Here is a 13880-nt window from a genome sequence, read left to right as displayed (position 1 = left end):
GCATGAATGACATGTTTTTGGCAAAGGCAATGAGGGAAGTATATGTCGTTTATGTAACACGTTGCTTAGCATCCCTATAAATCTAAGTTAGGGAAAGCGGTTGTTTGTTATTTTAAGTAAAATCTTATTTGACTATCAAAGCCTTGTTCACTCTCCCCTTACTGCCAGCTGTCGAGGACCACAGACACAAGAATTACACACAATGACTTTACTAATCCACACAAAAGGTGCTAAAATACATTATTGAAACAAAGATCCATCATTTTGCAGGTATTTTAATTAAATGTTTGGAATGTCTTGTGGTGTTAATGTGTGAATCTTGTATATATTGTATATAATGTGTGTTTTGCAGTGTCAGGTGAAACTAGTGGTACAAGTTTTATACTTCTATTTGATTGACTCTTTTGATTAGACGTCAAGAATCAGTGTATAAAACTCAATAATGGCCTTGGCACCATGAAATGTCCTGCAGATAATTTGTTTTAAGCTGAATATCCTGTCCTTTTGCATACATCGAATGTGAATCCTGAACACTGTCTTCCAGTGTTTTGCCTGGTTAATTTAAATTGCAGATCAGGTTTGAAATATTTACATATTAGGACCCTGTTTCTGATACATACCCAGATAGCAAGAGAGCAAATAGAAACCATTGAATTTTGACTCTGGACTTTCACAAAGTCAATTTTCTTAAAGTGCTTTCAATAATAATGTTTTATTAGCGTTACATATGCAGGTCTGTGGACTCGAGTCGCATGAATTGGGCTTGACTCGAACTCGGACTGATGAAGCTACAGCCACAACCTTGGATCCTTAGGGCACCAGAGGCTGTCAGTTCAAACTTCACCACTCCACTATTTTTGATTGGTTCATTCACTTAGGATGCTGCTTTGTGATTGGTCCCTATGTCTAAACCCCGCCCAACACCTAACCTTACACAATTCATTAAAGTTCACACAATTAAAAAGATATCATGCACAGTTCAAAAGATTTCATAGACAAAAAGAATCCATACATGATACAAGACACAACATTTCCTCACTTTTCTCAAATACTACTGGTCCAAAGGACATCAATCAAAGTATGGATGGTGCAATAGGCTTTCCCCCAGATAATGAGCTCATGAACTTGCTTGTCCAGCTCTCAAAAAGTCAGTAGGGGTCGCCTGGAAAAAGGCGAAAAGTTTACGGAACACGGTTACTCTATGTTAGATGCTCTCCGAAACGCTTTCAAGACAGATTTAAATCCGGTCTGTCAAACCACGTGAGAAGGTGGTTTAGAACGCATTCCAGACGAAACTGGACACGCGAAAGTGTTCATGCATATTGTCAGCGCTTTACTCCTCATCTCAGTTCGAGTTCATTGTTTTAAATATGTACAAATTACAAATCATGCTTTGACAGAGCTGCCTGCTTTAACAATCAATGTAAAGTCTGCAGTTCCTTCATGTTTCTTCCATCTTAGGAACATTGTTCGAATAAGATCTTCGGTCTCAAAAAATGAGATGGAGATGCTTGTCCATGCCTTTATCTCCTCTCGAATGGATTATTGCAATGTTCTGTATACAGGAACGACTACAAGTTGTACAGAATCCAGCTGCAAGACTTTTGACTAGTTCTAGCAAGAGGGAGGTCCAACATTTCCCCGGTTCTTAAGGACCTTCATTGGCTCCCTATTGCCTTTAGAGTGCAGTTTAAAATGTTAGTAATTACTTATAGAGCCTTGCATGGCAAGACGAAAGGTGACCGTGCTTTTTGTGCTGTGGCTATGGAACTCGCTCACTGAAATACTGAGATCAATGGGCTTTGTAGACTCTTTTAAAAAACACCAATGACACATTTTTTGGACAATTTCTGAGACATTTTGTCTCTAATTGTTTTTATATTTGCATATATGTATGTTTGACTTGTTTTTCCGATAGTGTAAAGCACTTTGTGATTCCTTGTCTGTGAAAGGTGCTATATACGTAAAGTGGTGTAGCTGTCCAATACCCGATGGGCTTGCCTGATTCACACAGTGAATGCCGCCATCATTGAATGCCTGTCTGCCATCAACACGGCTTTTGCATTGGGGTTAAAAACAAAAGTCTGCTAATTCTCTTTTGTGTATTTGTTGACTTCAAGGATCTCCTATCCATAGTTGCATGCTTGCATAAATACCCCAAAAAAGAGACCATTGACCTTCCCCAAGCATTGGCATACAAAGATGCTGTGTGTGACCTCTTAAAATAAAAACGCAGAGTTGTGTGGCAGAACTTGCACACCACTGCAACATTGATCTAAAGCACTTTTTGACACGTATAAAGCAAGCTGTTCAGGACGTGATTTCAGTGTATAACCTATTGGATTCTGACATGTTTCCATCACTGAAATCTGGTATTCAGGATACCCTCATTGTACCTGTTAGCAGCTGTTGGTGCGTGAGGTCTTTCAGTGCTCTTATTCGTCTCCACACCTGGCTTAGGAGAGCAGGCTTCATCAACTGGCAGTTATGGCAATCGAGAAAGATGTCTTTGAGCAAATTGAACCATGATAAAATGATCAATAGATTTGCTACTCTCAAGGAGAGAAGAGGCAGGTTTATGGTCCTCATGAAAACCAGTAACTCGGCTACAAAAGGAAAAACTTTGTCCCTGCTTCTCATCAATTCTCATCTTCAATTTAGCTGTTTTGTATTTATATATGTTTTTACTTTTAGAAGTAAATCACAGCACACACATAGTTTAGCCATTGCCCAGCCTCATAGCTGTTTCGTTAATATTTCTAATACGGATAGAATATGTGAGCTTAAAGTATAATTTTTTTGACTGGTTACATTTTTCGGTTTGTTCTTGAACGTAAATAGTAATATTTTGTGTTTATACAGTAAACATCAGGGAGACTCGTATTAAGCTTGTTCAGTCCTCAAATGTTATACCCATCAATACATTCGAATGCTGCAGTAAGTTTACTGTCCTTCCCCTCTTAGTGTTGTGGTTTTTCCATTACAGTATAAATTTTTCCATTATATTATCGGGTTTTCTAATATAAAATGATAGATCATGTATTTGTCTGATTTAATATGTGCTATCGGCCTCATGTATGAGTTTGAACACCTGCACGCACCCAAATATCTTATTACACTAAGACAGGAACTGCACGTACACCACACACACTTTTATAGACAACTTCAATTTATCGCAAGCAGCCGCAGACGCTGGGTTACCCATTATTACTCTAAACCATGAGATCGTTTTTAATAAAGCCAATAATAAATCCCCGGAAAGGTGTTCAGATAAAGTGTAAACACAAAGTAGTTTAGAGAGAGTCTTCTCAAAAACAAGACAAATAATCCCAGAGAAAAGAAATGGCATCAGCCCATCCAAGCTGAGGCATCTCATATTTGTAAATGCCAACCATGCCAAAGAAATGTCACCGTGAAATCAAACATGAACATTTTAAGGGTTGTACACAGTGCTGCAGTGACTATTATTAATGATTTATCTGTGCACACTATATTTTTTTCAAAGTTCATTTGCACTTGTAGTGTTTAATTAAAAACAGTGTAAGCCCCTCTCCACTCTAAACCACAAGACATCAGCAACGAAAAAAAAGAGGTTGGACTATACTGACTGTCCAATGACCAGGCATGTTTATCCCTCTCCTGCAGGCCCAATTTACAACAAACCAATAAAAAAGGAAAGGCTAAATTAGGCCACGCCCTAAAATCTTTACAAATTTCAGAAGCCGTTCCACTTGAATATACGTCACCGAAAAGTCAAATGCAACTTCCGTTTTGTGTCAGCTAAATATTTTACATTTATTTGCATTGCTGTGGTTTTGTTCAATTGAAGTTTTATCAAATATGAAGAAATGTATATATATCTGATAATCATACCAATAATTTTAGGTTTTTCCCGACTCAGTCCTGACCTCAATTGTGGAATAGGGCTGGGTGATAAAATGATATCATCGACGGTACACCTTCATCAATAACAATAAAAAAACTCTAAACAATTTAACCATTAATGCTATCCAAACATTGAACATTTTGTCTGTATAGAGTCATTAATGGGATAGTTCACCCGAAGATGGAAATGTTGTCACCATCATGTAACCTGTTTAAATGACTCCAACTGTTCTGATTTACATTTAGGCATTTGGCAGACACTTTTATACAAAGCGACTTACATTGCATTAGCCTTTACATTATACATAGGTATCTGCAATCCCCTGGGATCCAACACACAACCTTGTGTTGTTAACGCAATGCTCTTACCACTTCGTGAAATCCTCAGAAGAGAGGACTTATGCTCTGATCCAGGTCTGAGAGGAGATTCCCCAGGAGACCATGTGCCATTTCATCAGGAGTACACCCAGACATTGCAGGGGGGCACGTAGGGCCATGCACATTACTGACAAACATTATGAGTTACTGTGGTAAAACTTTAAAAGTTGAATGAGCCAATATTTAAAAAAAAATACAGTGATTTTACTGTAATTCCTGCCCTGAATGTGTTTATAATTTTGGCTTTCATTGACCATTGTCACATTATTTTGTTCTCACAAGTTATGCAAAGTAAGTAAGTGAAGAGATTTTACCTGGATATTTTGTTGATTGAGATGTAATGTAGTGTGATTTAGGTTTTCTCTTATTTTTTTTGAGCAGTGTATATATATATACTATATATCATGTTCCTAATATATTACCTCGTGCTGAATAAACACTGTGAAACATGTGATTTCAAAATATTCCTCCCTTCAAAGGTCAAAGGTGAAAGAGTACTTGAACAAAAATTGTTTAGGTGTAAAGTAGCGAATTACAAACACTCTATTTTTGAGTAATATTTCAGAAAATTTACTTTAAGTAGTTTTAAAACTGTACTTTTACTTGAGTACTGTGTCGCTACCTTTACTGCGCTATTCTTCCTCACTTTGTTGTTGCTATTCATTTATATGTTTAATTGTCATGTGATTGGCAATGGAGAATAATCAGTACCGTCATAGAAAACTTGCGTCAAGTTTCATTCCACTATAAGAAGGCCACGGGTGCTCTTGATCCTGTTGCGGATTATGAACTGTATTAGCAGCTGAATCGTGTTCCTCCATTTTCTACCCTGGATTATTTCTCTCAGGTCAAGCAAGGTGCAGTGCATTGTGGTAATTGACTCAAGTACTTTACCCCTCTGCAGGTGGATGCTGCACCCTGGTGGTGGGTGAGGAGAGACCCCCTCATATGATTGTAAAGCACTTTGGGTGTACAGCAACACACAATAAAGAGTTATGTAAATGCCTCATTCAATTACTTCAGTGACATCATGTACCGTCACTTGTACTTGAGTGTAGCAGTACTTGTACTTAAGTAGAAATTTCCAGTACTCTTTCCATTATTGTATGTCCTTTTCCCCACAAAACAAAGGCATGTCTGAATCTCACAGTGATGTCACCATCGGCTTTCAGAGTCCTGTGAGTTGAAACTGTGATCTTTCTATTGTACTGTGAGCTTAGAGGTTTAGATGCGACTGGTTTGTCATTGGAAGTCACCGTTATGTTGATGAGTGTTTGCTTTAGATGAGATCTTGACTACAGTGTTTGACTTCCTCTGACTGCTGGAATTGTGTGTGTTGACTGGGAAGGATGCGTCGAATGCAACCTTGTGTGTGGTCAGAACCTGCTTGAAGTCCCAGAAGTCACTGTGCCGTTTCCATCAAAGTTCGCTCTGCTAAGGCTGCCTCGCCAGACCGGTCTCCACAAAAACACAAGTCTGTATTTGCATTGAGAAACAGCCAATGAAAGGCAAGCATTTAAACTACAGTATTATTGAAGTGTTTTCGTAAGCCTGCCCCTGTTCACCGGTGTATTATACTTTCTCTTCTGCTGATAACTCAACCCCCTTTAAAATCCACTGCGTATCCTTTAATAAAATGAGAATATTCCTTATCATTTACTTAACTAACATTTGTGGTTGTTGGGTAAAACAACGCACACACGCATTTGCGTCCTCAATTGTCTTCGTGTCTCGCTCTGAGTGAGTGTTGCGCCTTTTAATTAACTTGTAATTAACTTGAAAGCCAAATTTTTCATGTTTTTGTTTGAATTGGAATATTTCAAGTTGGATGTGAATCTGCTATCTTTGGTTCACCTTTAGCCGGGTAACTAAGCTGAATTGTTTGGTTTTAAAAGTCTACCTGTGTACATAAGAAGGACACCTTTAGGGGAGATTCACATTTCGCGTCTAAAACTGTGTTGAAAATGCAAAAGACGCGAAATGTGAACCATCCCTTACTATATTAAAACCATGGTTATCTTTTGTAGGGATCTTTGCATGGTGTCCGTTTCTGTGCCTGTTGAACAAAGCTCCTTTTTCATTTTGTTCACGAGTGAGAAGTAGAAGCTCATGTTCGTTGTCATTCACAAAGGAGAAGCAGCGGTTCCTTTCGTTCATGTACGACAAGATCTCTCATCTCGTGAACGAGAACTAAAAGGTTCGTCCAAAAAGAATGATTTCTTCACGAACGTAACATCACTACCAGGTTCTCAGTGGATGTCCTCACTATAGATCCAGTCTCATTCAGCTTGGCGTCAATGTTTGTTGGCTTTGTAGGCCAATGCTTCTCTTCAGGTTGGAACTGGCTGTGCTGTACAATTCAACATTTCCAGATCTAAAGGTTGAGTTACGGTCTCCCTTTTGGAGCTTGATGTCATCTTTGGAAAACACTTGATATATGTTAGTGTGTCTTGTTAGGATTACATAGTGGGTGTTAACATGTGTTTCAGTTATGATTGTAAACAGCTTCCGTGATAAGAGAACAAGACGCTGATTCTCGATGTTACACTTCAACCACGCCAACACATTTTACAAGTACCAACATGGAATTACTGTAACTGAACTCGGTCGCGTTATTGAAATGTTTCCCGTTATCTAAAACATTACTAAATAAAACCTTTTCTTGTACACGTATTCTTTTGGCCTAAAATTATAAACAAACACACATATACATAAATGACTCATTCTACAATAGACAGGTGCTTGTTAATCAATGGTTTAATGATAAAGTTTTATGATGCAGACATTATATATATATATATATATATATATATATATATAAGAACAGGGCGGCTTCCATATCAGTTTTCAATGCATATGTGGCATTGTGAAAAGATTAAACATAAAATCATAACACACAACAAAAAAATGGACAACCCTGTTCAATTTTGTACTCGACAAAAGACTCTAAGATGCATTTTGTCCACCACATTCTCTAAAAATGTAGCATGTCCTGCATGAAAACAAACATCAGAGGCTCTACACTATCATGTTCTATGAAATGTGTACTGAAGAACTGTTCCAAGGCCTCTGCAGCTTCATCATCCTCCATCTGCACATTATAAGTGGAAGCTGAACTGAGCCAAGAAGATCCCCAGAGTTCTCCAAGCACCACTGACTGGCAGTTTTAAGATCCGTCATGACACCCTCCTAAGAAACAACAATGCAGAAGATGATAAATAAAAATATGCTGAACAATAATGGCCACAACCTCTCTAACAAAACCTACTTTTCGTGGAGACTGAACCACCTGCTTCTCCGATGCAAACTCAGATGAAAAGATTGGTTTCATCTACCTAAAAAGCAAATATTAATTTTAGTTACCTTTAGGACTACCTTTTTAAGGTTTAAGTGGGCAAACAATTTCCCATGCCTGGAAAATAGTGATTGAATGTTAGATTAATCCTTTCTCATAAAAGCTTTAAATATTCAAAATACAAACAATTCCATACCGGTCCAGTCCAAAGTTCTCCATTAACATGACGCACCACCATTTCCTCAGCTCTACCATGTCCGGCTGCTCAAAACATAAAAGTCAATGCCCTTTGTCTCAATGAAAGTCTCAAAGTTATTGAAAACTGTACTAATACTTACAATTGTGTAGTCAAATGGGGCATCCAGCACAATGTACAATGCAAACTATAAATGAAAGAGATGTCAGTATTATGGCAAAACAATATAATATTAACTACAAACATAATGTACTTACCATCAACATAAACACACCACAGTCGTTGCCATATGATTGTACTGGAAAACCCTTAAAAATAATGAAAGGAGGGAATAAGCAGAATTTCATAGAAAGATAGATACATAAGACTTATCAAGCATCGCGTTAGTTCAGGCAGGTCACGTCAGTTTAGATTGATCCAGCTGACAGTCAGCTGTTGCGACATGCACCAATCCTAATCCGACACACAACAGCGCAGCATTTAAATTCCCATTCCTTCCGCATCACAGCCTGACAGTAACTACAGTTTCTCCCACCCTCCATCCCCAACTTCACCTCATTTACAAATCAAATCTGTGCTTCAGTGATTACGCGTTCGTGTATCACATGTATGTATTTCATGGTTCTGTTCGATACTCATGAAAGAGTTTCGACTCTCGGATCTCCCCGCCCCGTCCAGGAATTCGTGCCGGACGAGCGCGCGGAGTCTGCCCAGAACAGAACCATAAGCCCAACAGATGCTTTACTATTCAATAAAATATGTTTTCAAACGTAAGTGGTCCTGACTGAAAAAGAGATGGATGGGATAGATAAATGGACGATATGATTTAGATTTGAGTAGACAGACGGATATATGGATAGCCAACCTTTTAATCCATTTTATGGGTTTTAACCTATGTGCAATGCCCCTGTCAAAAATGCACAAAACAAATACCTAAATAATAATTGCTGTGTAGAAATATACGGTTGTACAAGCTAATGTACTGAATGCACAAGGTTATTGAATATATAAATAATCCGAATCATCTGAATATTTAGTTTACAAGCAACGCTACTAAATTAATGTTACATAACGTTAGTTCTTCAATAAATTACTGTATGAAGAACAGGTATCATACCCAAGTATCATAGATGTGATAGATCTGTATCATTGATGATTATAAGGATTAAGTTAGTTTTCGAAAACATTAACTTATATATTAAAACAATACTTTTACATCTATCTAATACTGTATGAATCATGAAATCAATATACTTACAACATTCGTCTTATAATGTTAAAGACATTTCGATTACATTTGTCAAATAATTCATAATAACACTTTTACTTCGACTTAATCTTGTTCGAATTGAATATAGTTAAAACAACACTTTCACTTCGACTTAATATTGTATGAGAATAAATACATTGAATATTGAATAAATATACTTACAATTGGCCTGTAGGTCCATTTGATTCACAAACGTGTCTAATAGCGCATTTGTCGGAGTGCGCATGCGCTGCTGAGTCTGCGTGTGTCGGAGTGCGCATGCGCCGCTGACAGTGCATCTGGCCTGAGAGCGCATCTGGTTTCCAGACAGACTCTTCTCAAAAGTTTTCACACAGCGGCCTGATGTGACTTCTCGCTGAATTTGTGTGAAGTGTAGTTGTTCTCAGCTAAGAAGATGGCAAGCGTTGTGAGGTGCTGTGTACTGTTGTTGAGCATCTGTTTCAGTCGCCTCTCATCACTAGCATCATTTGACACAGGTATGAACAGCCTTTATAACTTATTGATGTTAATGTTACAACTTACTTTAACATTTTTACAATAAGTTCAAACCTACCGTTTACTTTTTTAGACAATTTAAGACCTAAGGTCGTGTCTCATGTTGTTAGGAGCACATATAGGTCAGAACAAGTCACTATTGCACCTTAATGTATTGAAGATCTGTGAAGATCAAATCTTATTATTGTCTTCTTCATGCAGTTATGGTGTTAAAGGGAGATCATGGGAAGAACATCAACATCCAATGTGCTACTGACAAGACTCCCCAGGATGGCGTGTACATGAAATGGAAGAAAATAAATGAATCAGAACAACAGGAAATCTTCTACTATTACAAGGATGGCACTTTTACTGATAAAAGAAATGACAAAGTGACTTTACATGAAAACCATTTCCCCAAACTCACTGCCACCCTCAAGAATCTAACTGTGGCAGACATTGGACTCTACTGGTGTGAATTTAATTTAGAAGAAAAGAAGACCAATAGCAGCGTCACATTTCTATGGGTGACGGGTAAGTGCATGTTTAACACATTATACACATGTTTATTATTATTAGTGTAAAGCATCATGAGTTCATTATAGAATGTTGTTTGTGTCTGACAAGGATTTGACCTAAACTGTGAACACTTATATCCAGAGGCAAAGAGTGGGACCTTTATTTGTATTAATACAGAATATATTTGACATTGATGATATCTTCTTTTCACTCTGTTGCAGAAAAAAATGAAACTATTATTGTTCACAAAGAGAAAAATGAATCTATTCACGATGAGAAAAAGTGTCAAGCTGTGACGGTTCTCTGTGTGTTGATAGCTCTGTTTGCAATAATACTTTGCATCCTTGGTTTCCTCTGTGTGAAGGTCAGTACAACCCCAAACACACACAATGAAATATCAAAAACTAGCATAAAAACAAAACGCATCTGAAGTCCAGTTGTGTTGAAATCTTACTGTAATAAACATAAAAACGGGATGTTTTATAGTGTTTTTCACATGTCTACTCTGTGTCTTTAGTCAATAGGACATGATTCCTCACTTATGGCTTCCAGATATTGTTAAACATTTCTGTGTGAAAATCCAAAACTTTTTAAAGTTTTAAAGTTAAGCTTTAGAGTTAAACTGGTTTTTGCAGGTTTGAAGACTCTAAGACAGTGGTTCTCAAACTGGGGGGGGCCAAGGATGGTTCCAAGCGGGCCACAGATTTTGTGGCATTTTATGAAATAAGAAATTTGACATTTTAACCAAAACGATTTGTGTTTCAGCATTGTATAACTGAATATGTTTTTGGTTTAATTTAAAGTTTAAGATTTTAAGTCTTTATTTAAGGGGGCAGCAAAGCAATGCACTCTACACAAAAGTGATCTTACAAAAAAAATGACTAAGAAACTATTGTAGAGTATAAGTAGAGTATAGATTGCACAAACCACAAATTGATCTTACCACTGCACAATGGACAAAAAACACAATGCAAATATTTGAGTATTTAGAGTTAAAAACTCTTTATATAATTCTGAATTGAAACATAATCTGACACTCCTGCACTTTTTATTTCATAAATGACACAAATGACAATAAACGCCCATTTTTTAAAACGAAAAAAATATCAAAATATATCATTAATCACACAATGACCTCACAACCTTTTTTTGCTCGTGAAATGACATCATTAAAACTAAACGCTGGAAGCCGCTGCCAACACAAACAGTAACAAACTTTGACCGTAGATAAAAAACAGTAGTTACTGCATAATGTGGAGCGCTAGCCTGTCACATCATATGCTACGTTTTCTCTTCGTTTACCCATGAAGCCTTTCACAAGTACCCTTTCTTCCGTTTAAAGCTAAAGAAACACTGAAAGCAAAGGTCAGAACCCTTACATACACTTTTGTCATTTTCAGATGAAAAGAAGCCGTGAGTCTGACACTCCATCAAAAAAGCCTCCAGACTCTTCAATTTATGAAGAAATGACCAGAAACAGACTGGGTACTACATCCACATTAATAAACCCTGAGTACCAACCTGCCAAGCCATTCTCACAAACACCTGCGTTTCATGAGGGTTTGTAATGAAACTTCCTTAAGCTCATGCAGAGATAGCGTTTGTCTTACATCAATGAGATCAAAAGATTGAAATGTGTTCATTGAAAATCCAAAGTGCTAAATGACCAAATGTAAAATGTGTTGAGACAACAGAAAAAGTCACTTATTCCTATCAGTGCAGATTTCATTGGCTTTAAACGTGTTCTGCACAATATCTAGAATACAGTATAATGTAATGCAGTCAACATTGAATCAGTCGTGCAAATATAAATATATACTGCATAAAAAGATCATGATGCTAATATACTTGAATGAGAACGATCAAAATGTCAATTTTGTTCACAGTAAAGTGTTGCGCTAAACATTGTACACATATGAGTCAAATGTAGATATGAAAATGTCTGTAGCGCTTGTTTATGATCTTCATGTTTATTTCTCTTATTGGGTTTCCACTGTCCTCTTCCTGTGGGTCTCTAAACTGCGGCTGCTTTGCAAAGAAACCACTGTCATGTTTTTGGTTTGACACAAATGTCAAAATCGATTAACAATGTAACAAGACCAGTAGATTTGCTCTTACTTACAAATCCATGTTATCGCTTATTGCCAAGAAAATAAAATAATCATAGTATACAAAGTTTTGGTGTCCAAATAAAGTCATTTTCTTATCTGCAAATAAAATATTTTTAAGCGCTATAAAACAATATTTTAATTCAACTTTTGTGCTTCTGTGCATGTGTAACATAAATCCATTATTCTTTTACCGAAGTGTTGTAGAAAAGTGCAAATATTTCTTTATAGTGAGTCTTGTTATTCCACAACATTATGTGTCACTTGTTTTAGTAAACTTGTGAAGATGACGATGATCTACTAGCATAAGATATGAAAAAGTATATGTGTGATGTTCATTTTCTCACAGCTTGAGCTCTGTGGTCTGTTTTATCTTCCTGCTCATCTTCAGCTGTGAAGCTATAATTGTTAGTCAAATGACACCAAGCTTAGGCTTGACCACAATGCTCAAACTAAGTGTAGAAGGCTTGTGTGCAACTAAGCATGCATATAAAACAACCAATTTTCTCTTGTTTAGACGGAACCTGCAGAAGTTAATGTGACCGTACTTTATTAAATATAAAAGTTAGAATTTAAACACATGCAAATTTAGGACTAATGATAGTGTGGTTTCAGTTAAAGTAGTCCATTAGGTCATCTAAGCCATTAAGGGGTAAACCATGAGTGCTCGGTCGTAATATAAAAAAAAAGTGGCATCCTGTTACCAAAGGTGCTTAATCTGTTTACATTTATTTCATTGCCATACCCTGACTGTCCAGACGCTCTTTCATTTCATAAAGTTTAACGGTTTTAAATGATTAAATATTTAATCTAAATCAGATGTTTTATAAGGAGAAATATTAGAGATGCAAGAGACTCAAGTAAACGTTTCCATTTACTCTCCGTTATATAGAAATACAACTGTGATATAAAAAAATCTCCACATCAATGTGACAACACATCATGTCGGTATACTTCTAATAGCCTTTTGTTTAAAGGCATCTTTTTACTATGTACTAAAGGTCAGTATCACTGTTGTTATAGATTTTGTAAATGTAAAAATGTATTTTTATTTCAGTCAATACACATCGCATTGTAATTGAGTTTGGTGATGATTCTGTCTCTGACCGCTCACAATAATCAGATTATTGACAGTTTATTGTCACAATCATTGAACGAAGCAAGTTACTGAGTGTCAAAAACATCAGAATGAGTTTGGAAAGTGAGAGCTTGACCTATATCTCAGTCTCAGATGTCGCAAACACTCATGCATTCGTTGTAAGACTTATGCAATCGACGCTGTTCTCAAGACACACATCCATTTTCTCACGCAAGGCCATATCTTCAGTTGTGTGTTCTAATAAAAGGTGTGAGTGATGCAAACTACATAACGTCATTTTAGACAATAGTATCCAGGGACTGAACAGAGGGACGGTATGTATGTGCGAGTGTTTTGTGTATATATTCACGACTTGAGTTTGTATGTAATCATGAATGATTTGTGAGTGTGTATGGATGCATCAAGCCTTAATGTATGCAAGAGTGTTTTATATGTGTGTATGTATAGGTGTAGGCTATTAATGTTTACATTTTTTTGTTTCAATAAATCACAATTATTGTGTTCACTGTTTGCTTTAGTTCATGCCAGTGAGAAAATTATCGGGGTCCCTGGCTGAGAGCCTGCTGGGGGTCCTGTAAAGTGAATAGCACTAGCTTGCTTGCAGGGACTGTTGTGTGCTGTCCATCTACTAACTTCAGACATACAGAGAAACTAGG

The 13880-nt window shown here is 36.9% G+C and overlaps 1 protein-coding gene across 1 annotated transcript; it reads left to right on the top strand.

The window, feature by feature from the left end:
• The first annotated feature begins 9295 nt into the window (after positions 1-9295).
• LOC306893349 (uncharacterized protein) lies at positions 9296-12252 on the top strand. The gene is made up of 4 exons (XM_079455135.1): positions 9296-9500; positions 9721-10032; positions 10239-10381; positions 11418-12252. The coding sequence occupies exons 1-4, from the start codon at positions 9419-9421 to the stop codon at positions 11583-11585; spliced, it is 705 nt and encodes a 234-aa protein (XP_079311261.1). The 5' UTR covers positions 9296-9418; the 3' UTR covers positions 11586-12252.
• Positions 12253-13880: the final 1628 nt, after the last annotated feature.

This window comes from Barbatula barbatula (genome assembly GCF_947034865.1).
Source record: "Barbatula barbatula genome assembly, chromosome: 4".
Taxonomy (NCBI): Eukaryota; Metazoa; Chordata; class Actinopteri; order Cypriniformes; family Nemacheilidae; genus Barbatula; species Barbatula barbatula.
The sequence above is the reverse complement of the archived record's forward strand: the minus strand, read 5'-3'. Positions and strand labels throughout refer to the sequence as shown.

Excerpts from the sequence above, each read along its gene's own strand:
- LOC306893349 (XM_079455135.1), top strand. The coding sequence starts at position 9,419 with ATGGCAAGCGTTGTGAGGTGCTGTGTACTGTTGTTGAGCATCTGTTTC. Across the intron at positions 10,033-10,238 it reads CACATTTCTATGGGTGACGG|AAAAAAATGAAACTATTATT; the intron begins GTAAGTGCATGT and ends ACTCTGTTGCAG. Across the intron at positions 10,382-11,417 it reads TTGGTTTCCTCTGTGTGAAG|ATGAAAAGAAGCCGTGAGTC; the intron begins GTCAGTACAACC and ends TGTCATTTTCAG.